This window comes from Danio aesculapii, chromosome 16 (assembly GCF_903798145.1).
Source record: "Danio aesculapii chromosome 16, fDanAes4.1, whole genome shotgun sequence".
Taxonomy (NCBI): domain Eukaryota; kingdom Metazoa; phylum Chordata; class Actinopteri; order Cypriniformes; family Danionidae; genus Danio; species Danio aesculapii.
Window position 1 is genome coordinate 9,039,658 of NC_079450.1, and position 17,500 is coordinate 9,057,157.

Consider the following 17,500-nt stretch of genomic DNA (forward strand, 5'->3'; position numbering starts at 1 on the left):
ATGAATGTTTTATATTTAAAAACATTTAAATAAAAAATTATATTCAAAGTCAAATAGCTTAGGAAAGACAAACATGTGTAAAATTAAAGCACTTTTACAATTTTTTTTATTTTATGTGAGCTATTAGTTAACATTCATGCATTAAATAGATGCTGTCATCCAGAGCTTCTTTCAGTAGACCAAAACAAAGTTCAGCAATATTTACACAGTGCCAGTGTTTTTTATACACAAGCAAACAAACCAAAGTAGAGCTGAAATACAAACAAGAGTAAGATTTTTCCGGCAATAAAAATAGTTTTTGCTTCTCTATTGACTGTCATAATTCATATCTCCACCAAAATAGTACAGGACGGGTGAGCAAAATTGTAGTGTAAGCTCCATCAAATAGTATTTCCATGCACAAAAGCGTTGTTCTCCTGGAATCTTCATAAACGGTGTGTGAATGACAGCTCTGAGATCAGGGAAAACTCTCCTCTGAGATCTCAATCTGCTCTTTATCCAAACGGTGGCAGTTTTGTCGAGCTCAAAAACTCCTCTGTGGCCCAAAGAAACTCTCCAATACTTCACTGAGCAACTGATGTTTTGCTGTCAGATTGTGATTTCGACTTTCATTAATGTTTTCAGTCCCAATGGTCACTTTTTCTTTTTTTAATCAGAATTTAGTTTCAAGTTTTGAAGGGTAAAACCAAGGTTGCTGTGTTTTACACTTCAAATGACTGTCTAGATTTCATGTGGGTGTTTTGACATGGCTGTGGGTTTTGTTGTGTGTCCAGGCATTTTAATTTTGTAATCCTGAGTGAATTCTTTTTTTTTTTTATTAGTAGTAGTACTTAAAGCAGTTGAAACAACGCTACCATTTCTGGACATACACTTAAAAATGTGTAGGTATTTCTATGTTTGTTTGTTTTAGGACTAAAATACGTTTATTAGAAAAAAAGACATATTTATTTTTTGGCTTTAATAAAAAATGTGTAAAATAATTTTATAAATTGTGAATTAGTATGAATTATTGCTTAATAAAGCTTTTTTGTATCTTTACGAAACCTTGTATAAGGGCGTTTGATTTTATTATTTTTTTTCTTTTAAAAAAAATGCAAAATCAAGTTAAATGTCATTTTACTCTTATTTTTCAGCTTTAATATAAAATATTTGTAAAATAATGTAATGGGTTTCACCTGATAAACATTTTCTTCTTTAGGAAAACTTCTATAGTGACATTAAATTTGTCTTTATTTTGATTTAGCTTTTTTCTTTTAAAAGAAAAAAATGAAGACAAATTTAATTTCACTATAGAAGTTTTCTTAAAGAAAGAAAAGTTTATCAGGTGAAATATTAAAATATTTTACAAATACTTTTATATTAAAGCTGAAAAATACAAATAAAATTTACTTTATTTTGATTTAGCTTTTTTCTTTTAAAAGAAAAAAATTAAGTAAATTTTATTTGTATTTTTCAGCTTTAATATAAAAGTATTTGTAAAATATTTTAATATTTCACCTGATTAAACTTTTTTTTCATTTAAGAAAACTTCTATAGTGACATTAAATTTGTCTTCATTCTTATTTTTTTAAAAAACAGCAAAGTTAATCAAGATAAATGTAATTTTATTTGTGTTTTTCAGCTTTAATATATATATATAATATTTGTAAAATATTTTAATGGGTTTTGCCTGATAAACATATTTATTTCTTTTTTATAACTTCATTAGTGACATTTAGTCTTTATCTTTTTCTTTAAAAAAAAAACCCAAGCAAAGTCAAGATAGATGTAATTGTGTTTGTATTTTTCAGCTTTAATATAAAATATTTGTAAAATAGTGTAATGGGTTTTGCCTGATAAACATTTTTTTCTTTAGGAAAACTTCTGTAGTGACATTAAATTTGTCTTTATTTTTTTTCTTTTAAAAGAAAAAAGCTAAATCAAAATAAAGTAAATTTTATTTGTATTTTTCAGCTTTAATATAAAAGTATTTGTAAAATATTTTAATATTTCACCTGATAAACGTTTCTTTCTTTAAGAAAACTTCTATATTGACATTAAATTTGTCTATATTCTTCTTTAAAAAAAACAGCAAAATTAATCAAGATAAATGTAATTTTATGTGTGTTTTTCAGCTTTAATATATATATATATAATATTTGTAAAATATTTTAATGGGTTTTGCCTGATAAACATATTTATTTCTTTTTAAAAAACTTCATTAGTGACATTTAGTCTTTATCTTTTTCTTTTAAAAAAACCCAAGCAAAGTCAAGATAGATGTAATTGTGTTTGTATTTTTCACCTTTAATATAAAATTGTTTATAAAATATTGTAAGGGGGTTTTGCCTGATAAACTTTTCTTTCCTAAAGAATACTTAAACTTGTATAGTAACTTAAAATTTGTCTTTATCTTTTCCTTTACAAAAACAGCAAAATCAAGATAAATTTAGTTTTATTTTTATATTTCAGCTTTAATATAAAAGTATTTGTAAAATATGTAATGGGTTTCACCTGATAATTTTTTTTTTTAAAAGATTTCTACAGTGACATTCAATTTGTCTTTATCTTTTTCTTCACAAAAACAGCTACATTAAAATAAATGTCATTTTATTTGTATTTTTAGCTTTATTCAAAATGTTTGTAAAATATTTTAATAATTTACCTGATCAACATGTATTTCTTTCTTTAAGAAAACTTGTATAGTGACATCAAGAAAAAAGCTAAATCAAGATAAATGTAATTTTATTTTAAGTTTATAGTTTTAATAAAAATAAACTTATTTTTCTTTAATGAATCTTGTAAAGTAACATTAATTTTGTCTATTTTTCATTAAAAAAAAGCAAAATCAAGAGATGTGATTTAGTTGTTGTTGTTATTATTATAATACATTTGTAGATATATATGTATATACACTCACCGGCCACTTTAGAAAAGTATCGGTTTGGACCCCCTTTTGCCTTCAGAACTGTCTTAATCCGTCGTGGCATAGATTCAACAAGATACTGGCATAGATTCAACAAGTTCATATTGACTTGATAGCATCATGCAGTTGCTGCAGATTTGTCAGCTGCACATCCATGATGTGAATCTCCCATCCCACCACATCCCAAAGTGCTCTATTGGATTGACATCTGGAGACTGTGGAGGCCATTTGAGTACAGTGGACTCATTGTCATGTTCAAGAAACCAGTCTGAGATGATTCACGCTTCATGACATGGCATGCTATTCTGCTGGAAGTAGCCATTAGAAGATGGGGTATACTGTGGTCATAAAGAGATGAACATGGTCAGCAACAATACTCTGGTAGGCTGTGGCGATGACGCGATGCTCAATTGATACTAATGGGCCCAAAGTGTGCCAAGAAAATATCCCCCACATCATTACACCACCACCAGCAGCCTGAACCCTTGATACAAGGCAGGATGGATCCATGTTTTCATGTTGTTGATGCAAAATTCTGATCCGACCATCCGAATGTCGCAGCAGAAATCGAGATTCATCAGAGCAGGCAACATTTTTACAATCCTCTATTGTCCAATTTTGGTGAGCCTGTGTGAATTGTGGCCTCAATTTCCTGTTCTTAGCTGACAGGAGTGGCACTCGGTGTGGTCTTCTGCTGCTGTAGCCCATCTGCCTCAAGGTTGGATGTGCTGTGTGTTCAGTGATGCTCTTCTGCATACTTCGGTTGTAATGAGTGGTTATTTGAGTTACTGTTGCCTTTCTGTCAGCTGAAACCAGTCTGGCCATTCTCCTCTGACCTCTGGCATCAGCAAGGCATTAGCGCCCACAGAACTGCCGCTCACTGGATATTTTCTCTTTTTCAGACCCTTCTTTGTAAATCCTAGAGATGGTTATGCGTGAAAATCCTAGTAGATCAGCAGTTTCTGAAATACTCAGACCAGCCCATCAGGCACCAACAACCATGCCACATCACTTAAATCCCTTTTCTTCCCCACTCTGATGCTCGGTTTGAACTGCAGCAGATTGTCTTGACCATTTCTACATGCCTAAATGCATTCAGTTGCTGCCATGTGATTGGCTGATTAGAAATTTGCGTTAACAAACAGTTGGACAGGTGTACCTAATAAGTGGCTAGTGAGTGTATATATTTTTGTGATTATATAAATCATAAATCACATGCAAAACAGTGAGTTTGCGTTTAGCCATTTTCTGGTTGCTACACCAGATAATATGCTTGTAAATTTGGGTTAATATTACAAATGGTAATTTAAAACTGCAACCCAGTGTTAGACTTCTCCATACTTTACCCATACTGGGTTGAAACAGTCCAGCATTTTTAACTAATCAATTATTTCAACTGAAATCAATATTTCATATCCACGTGTTTATTAATTCAGGAAGTAGCCATTCATGAGCATGATAGTGTCCAGTCAGCTGCTCATTACTGAGAAATGAACCTTTCCGCAAGATACAGGACTCTACTGCTTTGGCTTTATGTTGTAATAATGTCTGGTTAGCTGTACATTATGGCTTACGTATTGACCAGCTCTGCACTTTCAGTCTCCCATGGGCTGCACATATTTTTACCTTTTCCTGAACAAGTCTACTGTGTATTACAGTATATGGGCGCACTTGCAGTTTGGGGGAAGTTGTCACCATTTGAAATGACTGCAACAAATAATTTCAAATTACAAGGCTCGGGCTACAAATAATTTGTGTGTGTCAGGCTGACTGAATAAATAGTGTGTTTTTGACCAGGGTCTATTTTATATTTGTCAAGATTTTTTGAAACATGAAAAGGAATACAGACACTGCAGGCGTTATATGCACAGCTGAAAATGATTATATTATTATTTATTCATTCATTCATTTTCTTTTCGGCTTAGTCCCTTTGTTAATCAGGTGTCGCCACAGCGGAATGAACCGCTAACTTATCCAGCAAATATTTTACACATGTATTTTAAATATATGCATTTGAAAGTTCCCGGTTTGGCTGAATTTATATTCGGGTTTATATATATTTGTTTATATATATATATATATATATATATATATATATATATATATATATATATATATATATATATATATATATGTATATGTATGTATGTATATATATATATATGTATGTATAATTTTTATATATATATATATATATATATGTATGTATAATTATATATATATATATATATATATATATATATATATATATATATATATATATATATATATGTATGTATAATTTTTTTTATATTTGCCAAATGATGTTGAACAGAGCAAGGAAATTTTCATAGTATGTATGATAATATTTTTTTCTTCTGGAGAAAGTCTTATTTTTTTATTTTGGCTAGAATAAAAGAAGTTTTTAATTTTTTTTTTTTAAACATTTTAAAGTCAAAACATTTTAAGCTATATTTTTTTCAATAGTCTACAGAACAAACCATCGTTATACAATAACTTGCCAAATTACATTACTCTAACCTGCCTAGTTAACCTTATTAACCTAGTTAAGCCTTTAAATGTCACTTTAAGCTGTATAGAAGTATCTTGAAAAATATCTAGTCAAATATTATTTACTGTCATCATGGCAAAGAGAATATAAATCAGTTATTAGAGATGAGTTATTAAAACTATTATGTTTAGAAATGTGCTGAAAAAAATCTTCGCTAAACAGAAATTGGGGAAAAAATAAACAGGAGAGCTAATAATTCTTCAACTATATATATATATATATATATATATATATATATATATATATATATATATATATATATATATATATATATATATATATATATATATATATATATATATATATATATATATATATATGAATGAGTATAATAAAGAATAAGGGATCATACCTCATTGGAGTGTATTTTAAACTTTGTGCTGAGAAACTTCTTTAAAGAATAGTGGCGAAGTATGAAAGTTTAGCATGACAATTGATGACTATTCTAAATTTTAAAAGGGACACAAGAAAACAATATTACACTTTTATTGTTGTGATGCTTATTTATCATTAGTTTTCGTTATTGGCCACATGCATTGAAAACATTTACTCATTGGATTTACAATTTTTTTTTTTAAGTAAGGGGTTGCAAACAATTTATATGTGCTGAATTTATACAAACAAATTAAGTTGAACATCACTAAATATAATGTGTTTGTTTAAATTCAGCACTTCTAAAATGTTTGCAACAACAACCTTAAAAACAATTGTAACTCCAGTGAATGATTTCTTTCAGTTGCTGAACTAGAAAAGTAAAGTTCGTAGACAAACTTTGTGGTGGTTTGAGAAAGCCCAGTCTGAGAGTTTGAAGTCATTTAAAAGTTTAAAGAATTGAAGTAGTTTTTAAGAAGTTTGAAACAGTTATAACTTCATAGGTTAGCATGTTTCTAGTATGGATTGGCATGTTTCTTGCTAGGCTGTTGATTGGGGGTTCTGAGTGGTTGCTAAGGTGTTGCTAAGTGGTTGCTAGGGTATTCTGAATGGTTTCTAGGGTGTTCTGTGTTGTTGCTTAGGTGTTGCTAGGTGGTTGCTAGGGTGTTCTGAATGGTTGCAAGGCTGCTAGTATGATTAGTATGTTAGTATGTTTCTAGTATGGATTAGTATATTGTTAGTACGAGTTGGTATATTTTCCGAGTCAGTTTTCGGAAAACCTTAAGTCAGATCAGTTGGAAAAGATATAGCAACTCAATTCAGTATAGTTTGGAGGTTTGGCGTTAGTTTGGTGGTTGTAGTATGAACGGTCTAGGAGGAGATGCAGTCTTAAAATAGTCTAAGAAGACAGAAGAATAATAAGTTTATGTAGTATAACAGATTCTTGGCTTTCTCAAGCCACCATAATTATACAGTGAGTAGTACAATATGTTTATATCCGTTGTGTCCACAGGTGATAAACGGGGAGCGTGTGGAGATCCGGGGACTCCGGCTCATGCCACCCGAGAGGAGAGCAGTTTCCAGCAGCACGCCAAAGTGCGCTTCACCTGCTCCACGGGTCACACTCTCTACGGCTCGGCTGAGCGGATCTGCTTCCCCAACGGCACCTGGTCCGGCCGACAGCCCACCTGCAAACGTGAGTGACTCCTGGAGACAGCATGAATAATGCATAACACTGCACACACTCTCTCACACACACACACACACACAGAGAGATATGCATCAAATGAGAGGTCTTTGCACTCGTCTAACATTTGAGTCAGTGTCACAACATTCATGCCTTCTGTAATCCACATAAGAGATGACCTTGAACAACAGGATTTTCAGGAAATTTTCCAGTTTTAAGCATCTCTTTAAATGGGGAGATGTTATGCGTCTTTTTACAAGATGTAAAATAAGTCTCTGATGTCCCTAAAGTGTTTATGTGAAGATTCAGATCAAAATAGACTGGGAATAATGTTTAATAGCTCGTTGAACCTGCCTTTTTTAGATTTGGATCTAAGGCTGGGCTGATAAAACGCTATCGGTATTTATTGACTGAACACCATTGTCAGTAACGATTAAAAATAATTTAGTTTGAAGTTTTGGTATGAAGCGCTATAGTTGTAATAAAAGGTGGCTGCTGAGCGCATGTCATGAAAGGAATGGCAATAACCTTAAGGTTATTTCCAATCGAGGAGTGCGGCGTGTGCATGTAAATAGGGAGCGACACGCACATGTACGTGATGCGCTTGCATTTTCCACAGATACCTAGTTTTCAGAATGCCACATACGCACTGCGATACATAGAACTAATCTGCTTTACACTTTGTATGGAATGTACACATTGTGGTAGTAATGGCAGACTAATTACCTCAGACAAGCACAGCGCATCCAAACACTGCAGTGCTTTGTAAGAATGGGTTTTAAACCACAGCGGTTCGAACTGTAGTTCTGCCGAATGGGCAGTATTAATAGCTATAAATGTGGGAGAGTGTTGATATTATGTGATTGTATTGTATTGCAATATGGAACAGTTAAGTGTTGATGTTAAATCAAAAGTAATTCACAAATACTTGAAAATGAGATGATTTAATGACAATAATTCTCTATGGTTACAACTGAATTAATTACAAAATAACTGTATAAAATGATCAAATATGAAATGATAAAACATATGATATAAATTGTACCCAGCTTAAATGTAAAATTAAAGTTACCAGAGGTAGAAGGAGAGACACTGGGGGAGGGAAGATAGACTCCAGAGAAGGAGAGGAGCAGAGAAGGAAAGCAGACCAGGAAAAGACAGGCCAGGAAAAGAGGCAGAGCAGCGTTTTACCACCTATTTTGTATCTTTCTTGACCATGTGCCTAAAGCCCAAATGCTGAGACATTCCATCCGACCAATCAACATGTGACCACATCGTAAAACCCCCAAAGTCCACACACCAGGCCCTGATCTTATCAGTATCTGCCTTTGGAGTCAGTATGACAGTCAGTATCATATAAACGAACGCATATAATAATTTAGCCTCTTACAGCTTTTTAATCCTCTTCATAAGTAAAAACTTATATTGGAACCGCATCAATGGTTTGTCCTTTTGTCATCCTCTGAGGAAATGGTTGATGGTCCCCTCATTTAAACTGCGATTTTTTTGATTACCTAATCCGACTAAAGTCATAATCGAGCAACACAGAAATTGAATCAAGACACGTGGAGTATGCCAATTTTAGTCGCATTATTGAAGTGCAGTACAGACATGTAAACACCACGATCAAACTATTACTGTTGCGTAGGATTTTCGCTGCATTTTGCGACAGAATATTACACACACACACGGCTGAACTATGTTCCAGAATGAAATTGAAAGTGCAGAACTGCAGTTAAAGTCTAAAAATTAAATATGAAACACCCAAAATTGCATGAAACTCGCGTGGATAGCGCAGTGACGCAATGACATTAATCAAACTATGTGCCTTAACATGTAAAACGGGATGATGAAAGAAATATTCAAAAAGCAACTCATGTAAACACCTAAATTATAATATTGTCTCATTTAGATTAAGGCAAAAAAAAAATTTTCACTGGTGTCCATGTAAACGTAGTCAGTGAGTACACGTGTAATCCGTATATCCTGCATTTTGCATTTCCAATGAGCTCTGCACACTCTGTGACAAAACTGCTCCATTCTAGTCTCCCTGCCTCTCCGGTTTTTAAAATAAGAGTCTCACAAGTACAATATATTGAATGCAATCTTAAAAGTAAATGATCATTGTTGTAATCTCACAAGAAACTGCCTATAAAAAATATGGGTAACACTTTATAATAACTACACACTATAAATAATTTATTAAGCATTAGCAAATAGTGAATCCATTATCTGTTAGGCATTAACTCTACATTAATAAGCGTTAGTAAGCAGTTTATAACTGCTGCTACAAATGCTGTATTCTTGACTTACAAACATATTTATAATGTGCTAAATAATTGTACTTTCCTACTTATTTAATGATTTATTTTTCAATACTAAATTATCGCATTATTTACAAACCAGTTGTATTTAAGAGTAGTTGAGGTTTTTTAGGATCATTCAAAATGAGTTAGTAAATGATTAATAAACTATTGATATCAACGTTTATTTATCTTATTATTCAGGCATATATTAAGGGTTACTATGTATGTTAATAAATGCTTTATTAACTCAACTTCATCTAGTTTTGTGACCTAATCTAAAGTGAGGACTGTTTATGCTTTAGAAATCCCTTATAAATGACAAATAAAGGCTCAGTTAAATTCTAAACAGGAAAATTGACATTATTCATTCCTTTTCATTTAAAGATACACAAGTAAAACTGAACTTCCAATGAAAAATAAATCTTTGCAATCTTCTTTAAAATAAAATAACTGTAGAGTTTAAACATCACATTTTATTATATTGTTAAATTATTATATTGTTGTTGTTGTTTTATCCAGTTTTATGTCGTATTTTGACACTCCTGTTATTCAGCAATGTTTAAACTTTACAGTTATTTTATTTTTAGAAAAGATTGCAAAGATTATAGTTCATTTGATTGTGAGCCTTTAATTGTCATTTATAAGGGATTTATAAAGCATAAATAGTCCTCACTTTAGATTAGGTCAGAAAATTGTGTGAAGTTGAGTTAATAAAGCATTTATTAACATATTAGTCAACTATTAGTATATGCCTGAATAATAGGATATGTAAATGTTGATTTTAATAGTTTATTAATCATTTACTAACTCATTCTGAATGATCCTAAAAACCCTCTACTACTCTTAAATACAAAGGGTTTATAAATAATGCAATACTTAATTTAGTAATGAAAAATAAAACATTAACTAAGTATGAAAGTAAAATTATTAAGCACATTATATAGGTGCTTATAAGTCAAGAATACAGCATTTGTAGCTGCAGTTATAAATGTTTACTAATGTTTATTAATGTAGAGTTAACGCTGAACAGATAATGAAATCACTAGATGCTAATGCTTAGTAAATGATTCATAGTGTGTAGTTATTATAAAGTGTTACCAAAATAGGTATCGCACTTGAAATCTACAGACAGTCTTTGATATTATTTTACATTGTTGTAATCTCACAAGAAAATGATGTGGCCAATCAAACGCAGCCTGGGACGTGCGGATTTATGATCCCACTTGGATTGTCAGAGTCAATGTTTTGTTCTAATTGACCTGTTTTTCACAGAGAAATTTACATGAGAACAAAGAACCAACTGTGTTTGTGGCTCAGAGTGAGGCCATTTCCGTGTACTGAACACGTATTATTCAGCTATGCCTTTGTACTTTCAGATTTTCATTTTATGACACCTTTAAATAAACATTTGTGGCTCTGTACTAAACTGCAAACCTGAGATAGACCTGAGAAAACTGAGAAACTGCCTTTAAAAACATGTACAGTACTTGAAATCTACAGACACACTTTGATACTTGATGTTTTAACTCACTTTTAGTCTTAGTAATGTTATGTGCTTTAGTTATTTTTAAATATTCCCGTGTAGCTTTATTTATTATTTTTATCTATCTTCAGACTGCATGAATAATGCATGCGCACCACACACTGACATGCATCAAAACGAGAAGTCTTTTCCCTCGTCTAACATTTGAGCCGGTGTCACGACATTCCCGCCTTCTGTAATCCACGCAAAAGACGACCTTGCACCGGAGACTTTTGAGCAAATGTTTTTATTCAGCTGTTTTTTTTTTTTGCAGCTCTTTTAGCCTGACGCATTGTCCGTGTCATCTCGAGGGTGACAGGTTATTGCGGTCCAGCGCCAGGCTCGGCTATAAAACAGATTTACAGATTGTTAGCGTGCAGGTCCCAGGAGGCGGAAATTTCTCAAGCTTGAATGTTTTTGCCACGCGGCTCTGCTCTAACAGCTTGTCTTGCATTAAATCCTATCATGCCCCCCTGTGATTTTTCCAGCCCGAACAAACACCAACATCTCCGTGCAATTTAACCTCACTCAACCTGTGCGTGACGGGAGAGAACTGAAAGAAATCTATTAGCTTCACTAAAACAAACAGACCAAACCTCCTGGGCTCTTCAGAATCAATCTGAATCATCTGAATAAATAGAATCATCAGGCTGTACTTAAAGGGCCATGAAACCCCCCTCTTTAGGTTCAAGTCTACCTCAGAATGTTTAAAAAAAATGCATCATATTGGGTGTGGAGCTCTGCCATAGACTGTAAAATATATGGACAGAGCATCCGTGACGTCACCCATAGGTTTCTGAACACTGCAAAAGAAGCTACAAGTAGGCGCGGCCAACCGTCGCCATTTTGTTCGCGCGTCATCGCACCCACGGCGAGATACCAAACAAGGGCAAAGAGGCGGAGAGTGGGCGGAGCTACAGACGCCTGCTGGCACTTTGCTTAGACCTGGCAGACAGACTTTACTTTAGGAGAAACGCTTGATACTTTATTACCTGCGACTCGTTTGTGTTCTGACCACATGTGCTTGGCTGTACACTATATCAATAAAGTGTTTAGACTTTTAAAAACACTGTAGTAATACAGTGAGCCACTAAGCAGTGTTCTTATGATGTTTTTCTACAGGAGGAAAACGCGAATTACTTCCAAACACTTCAAATATAGTGTGTGTTAGTAAATGCAAGACTATTAATGAACTCCAGCATAACACTGTATGATAACGCTTCAGATGACTGTTCTAGAGCCTACAGCTAATCAATCTGTCAAATTCTGGAGTGCCTTACGGGTCTAAAGAAAAATATTAATGATAAATGATCTTAAATAAAACAAATACATTTATAGAGATGGTATACAAGTATATAACTTTACTCACATGGGAAACGAGGCCACGTGAATGGTTTGTGAGCACAATTAAGTGCACACAGCATCCCATATCATCTGATAATTGTAAGAAATAAGTCCAAAAGGCAGCTGACTGTGTAAAGCCACATAAAACAGAACAAAAATATGATGAATATGCCGAGATCAGCGGCTAATCTGCCGGATTCAGCTGAGGTGAAGTGATGGCGACCAGTGAGACCTAGCTGTCACTCAAGTGGCCACGCCCTTAATTATGCAAACTTAATATAACCTAATATAAAGGAAATGGATGAGTTATAAAAAAATTTACCCCCCTCACAGTTGTCATGGAGGGTAATAATAGCTTTATGAACCAAAATCGTTCATTGTACCAGGCTGTAAACACCTTTTTTTCTGCTGTAAAGTTGGCCATTCTAACAGTGGGCTCAATTGCAACTTGCTCTATTATGGAGCCAGGACTAGCGGAATTTTGATGAATTGCAGTTTCAGTTACTTCCGTATTGGCTTCCCGAGAGAGAGCAGGAGGTTGCCGCTTGAGCTCTGCGAGCAGAGGCAGGAGTGTGCGTGGCCTGCAGAGCAGGGGAGCAGGAGGGGAGCGAACAACTGTTGTCGGTTGGCTCGCAAAATGAGACACAACCATGAGGAGACCCATGATATTATAGTTTACAAAGTTAAAATGCAAGGAAATAAGTGAAGTTTCAAAAACCAATTTCGAGAGGAGCACGTGATATGATTGAGCACGTCTGGCCACTCATCTGTAATCAGTAATAATCCAATCAGAGTGATCCTAGTTTACTATAAATGGATCATTTTCTCCCTACTGTTCTATCTTCGTTTGGAAGAATCCCCCCTTCCACCCCTTCTCCTCCTTTTCCTCCCTTTTCTAAAAGGGGGAGCTCTCGAGACCTACCTGATCTCGGATCTCCTGATATACTTATCGACCGGGCGGGAGCCCTGGGCTCAAATATCTCAGAGCTCAGGGTTCTCTCCTGGGACAGCATGCCAAACCTGCTTTATACGCCAAGCATATCTAAGTGGGAACTCTTGAAACAGTATTTTAATGCCCTTCTACATTTGTTATTCGTAATTTCATATAGACACAACCACAGTTTATATAATTAAAAAGATAATCGTGTTTATATAAACACTATAAATGAGGACTTCTCTCCTCTCAATCCCCTGGTCTGAATGAAGGCTCAGTGCAGCAGGTCTCTTGCCCTGCCTATTTCAATCATTAGCCCTGCTGGTAATCTGAAGCATTTCAGCGAACACAGCAGCACGGCGATTTGTCTAACTTCACTGATAAAAGACAAAGTCCACCATTCTTCAATTCTCTCCCAACAAAAATACTTGCTGCACAAAAACAGCTTTGCTGTTTCGCCCCTGACAGGATTGCGGGGAAAAACATGCAACAAACCTAGTGGATCATGGAAACAAACACATACAGCCCTTCATGAACAGCTAAATACTGCGTGCCGGATGTAGAGTCCGTGGACACTGTCTCACAGCTCTGTCTTGCCTTCGGAAAGCACCTGCGGTCGTGAATAATTAAGAAGCAGTGTCTTGTCATAGGATAAAAAAACTCCGCTATGAGTTATGAGAAACTGACGCGTCATTACTCCACTTGCAGTTTTACATTACGTCACCGATTTTGATCCCGCCCCAAAAATCCTTTTTAACCCGGATGATGAAATGAGCTGACAAAAACTCAAAATTATTCAGTTTTCCCAACGATTAAAGGTGACAGGTCCTAACATTGGCTTAAGTCAGGGGTGTCCAAACTCAGTTCTGGAGGGCTGGTGTCCTGGAAAGCTCCAACCCTAATCAAACACACCTGAACCACCTCATCAAGCTCTTACTAGGTATACTAGAAACTTCCTGGCCGGTGGGTTAAAGCAAGTTGGAGCTAAACTCAGCCGGACACCGGCCCTCCAGGACCGAGTTTGGACACCCCTGTCTTAAGTGATGCTCAACACACACTAAATCGGTTAAAATCTCAAAAGACTTGAGGGTTTCTTGAACCTTTTAACACAGATTTTCTTATATTATTATTATTTGAATGCTCCCTGCAGGCACAGGACGTCAACATGACGTCATATTGATGTTGTACCCAACGTCGTGGGGACGTTGGATTTTGTTTGGAAATGAAAATCGGGTTGACGTCAGAGCTGGCTAAACATTGAAGTTTGGTCATCTGACGTTATGACCTAAATCTAACCTAATATTAACGTCATATGTTGTGTGCCTGCTGGGCTAATATAGTACTTATTATTGAAATTTAGTAGTATCATACCTCTATTTAATTTAGCCTAAATGTATAAAAGTCTGGTGGCCACATTTGGCCACATCTGGTCTTTTTCAAGTTTTAGTAATGTTTATATTTTGGATTAAACTTGATACGGTTATTTGGAAAATAAATATTTGGTTTCAGTTATAGTAGTATACTGTAGTAGTACAATAGTGTAGTGCAGGGGTTCTACTATAGATACACTACACCAGTGGTTCTCAATCTCGGTCCTGGAGGTCCGATATCCTGCAGACTTTAGCTCTAACCCCAATCAAACACACCTGGGCTAGCTAATCAAGCTCTTACTTGCGTCCTTTTGAGTTACTGTTGCGTTACTTTTGCTGACCTGGCTGAGGCTTGATCTCTTTCAGAACTTGCAGAATTTTTTTCTTCTTCTTTTTTTAATAGAGGAGCTCCGCTATTTACAACGCATTGTATAACCTTATTTTACCTTAAAAAACCACATAAAATATAATATTGTAGGATAATGTTAACTTCTTACACCTTCTGACCCTTGAGCTATATGCCGTATGTATAGATTAATGAAAGTGTATAGCAATGTGTTTGCTACTTTTTTATACTTTTTGTCTTATTAGTGAAGTAAAGTCACTGTCCACTGAGACAGTCTCCTTTCCCCTTTCTTTGATCCATTCAGAATAATGAGAAAAGCTCTGCCATCTTGGTTTTTGCCTGTTCCTGCATTCTCTCATTGCGTGCTGGATTCAACATGACGACGAGGATTTTAATTCAACTATTTATTTATTAAAAGCTAATTAATTAAGCTAAAAAGTAACTCGCATTACATTACATACAGTATTAACTAAAATATTATTACTTTTTTTTTTTTAAGTAATTCGTTTCTTTACTCGTTACTAAAGTAAGATTATTATGTAACTTGCGTTACTTGTAATGCGTTACCCCCAACACTGATGATAATTATATTTTATTTCATTTTCATTTAACATGTTGAAATAGTGTCAGTTATTAGTGAGAACTTGCTGTTTGTTTATTATATTTAACATTAATTTCATTCATTCATTTTCCTTTGGCTCAGTCCCTTTATTCATCAGGGGTCGCCACAGCGGAATCACCCGCCAACTAATCCCGCATATGTTTTACACAGCAGAAGCCATTTTAGTTGCAACCCAGTACTAGGAAACACCCATACACACTCATGCGCACACACATACACTACGGCTAATTTAGTTTATTCAATTCACCTACAGCGTATGTCTTTGGACTGTGGGGGAAACCGGAGCAACAGGAGGAGAACATGCAAACTCCACACAGAAATGCCAACTGACCCAGCCGGGACTCAAACCAGTGACCTTCTTGCTGTGAGGCGACAGTGCTAATAACTGAGCCACGATGTCGCCTTAACATAAATTTATTGTATTTTTACATTTTAGTCATTTTTGTTCTTTAACTTATTTTTAAAAATGCTATCGAATTAAACACCACGATTTAAATAGTTTTAGTTTTATATACTCATTTTACTTTTTTTAAGTTGTCATCAAATATTTAAACATTTTAAATTACTTTTTCAGTTGACAAAAAGGGTTTTAGTTAACATTTTCTATGTCCTTTTGTCATTTTAAGGCTTTTAATTTCACACTTTAAAAAATATCTGTTAATTAACAGTTTGGGTATTTTGTGTTTTCCGTTTATTTTTCGGTTGTGAATTGCATTATGGGATGTTGATCTCTGCTCTGTCAATTTTTGATGTTGAAAATTCAACTGTACCGTTTAACAAAGTGACTTTTATTGACATTTTAGTGGTTTAAAATAATATAATGTGTAATAAATAATATAGAGAGAAATAAGTCTCTAAAATAGCAGAAAATGTACTGCCAGTTTATTACAAGGTTTTTGTAGGGTAATATACAACACCTTCCCGGTGATTGAATGCGGCTGAAAGGGCAAAGATGTGCTGGATAAATTGGCGGTTAATTCAGCTGTGGCGACCCCAGATTAATAAAGGCACAAAGCCGAAAAGAAAATGAAAGAACATACAACACCAACCCTGACGTTACTCACTTTAAACTATTAAAATGTTCATAAAAGTCACTTTCTTAACTTTTCAAAGTTAAAAGTTCAAAAGCATAAATAAACGAGAGAAAATAAAAAATATAAACATGAACCACAAAATACGGAAAACTGCTAATTTACGCTTCTTTTTTTACAATACCATAACATCACTATTAATTTCCCCAAGTCTGACTTTCTACTTAACAGCAAAAATCAGTCAAAATCAGTCAAAAAATGTGGAAAACATATTTTAAAAGAATCTTTTTTTAATATTTCTTCCCCATTTTTCGAGTGCCTTGGACAAATTTTTGCTGTTTATTCTGATGATTTCCCTGACCCAAAGAGCACCGACAAATTATTCAAGCTACCCCTAAGCCAGGGGTAGGGAACCTATGGCTCGGGAGCCACAGCTCTGCATAAGACGTTTGGCCAGCAGAGAAATTAAAATGATTGTGCCCAACTGAGCCTGGTTTCTCTCAAGGTTTTTTTTCTTCACTTCCGCCAATTAGTGAAGTTTTTTTTCCCTCTCCGCTGTCGCCACTGGCTTGCATGGTTCAGGATCTATAGAGCTGCGCATCATTATGGTGGCTTGAAAAGCCAGCATATTGTTATCTATCTTAAACTTATTATTAGGCTGGCTTGTCAAAGCCAACCTACTGTTATCCTTTCTAAACTTATTATTATTTTTTTTTTTATTCTTCTGAGACTAAATTTGCAAGACTATCTCCTCCTAGAGCTTTCGAGCTATGACCACCAAACTCGCACCAGACCTCCAAACTATTCTGACTCGCGTTGCTATATCTTTTCCGACTGATCCGACTTTCGGTTTTCCGAAAAACGTCCCGGGACCACCGGAAAAATCCCATAGACTTAACATGGGATCAAACTTTGTGAGCTCATAACTCTGCATCAGACTGTCGCACAGACTTCTAACTGGGCTCATTTAACTCAGATTATCAATCTGCCAATGACTGATCACCTTTAAAC

At 34.6% G+C, this 17,500-nt stretch overlaps 1 protein-coding gene across 1 annotated transcript in view; it reads left to right on the top strand.

Moving 5' to 3' along the window:
* The window catches only part of csmd3a (CUB and Sushi multiple domains 3a), a 685,206-nt gene that overhangs the window by 555,058 nt on the left and 112,648 nt on the right, over window positions 1–17,500 (top strand). Inside the window, exon 57 of the mRNA XM_056474744.1 lies at window positions 6,841–7,023. Coding sequence (XP_056330719.1) covers window positions 6,841–7,023 — 183 coding nt within the window. The remainder of the gene's footprint in view (window positions 1–6,840; window positions 7,024–17,500) is intronic.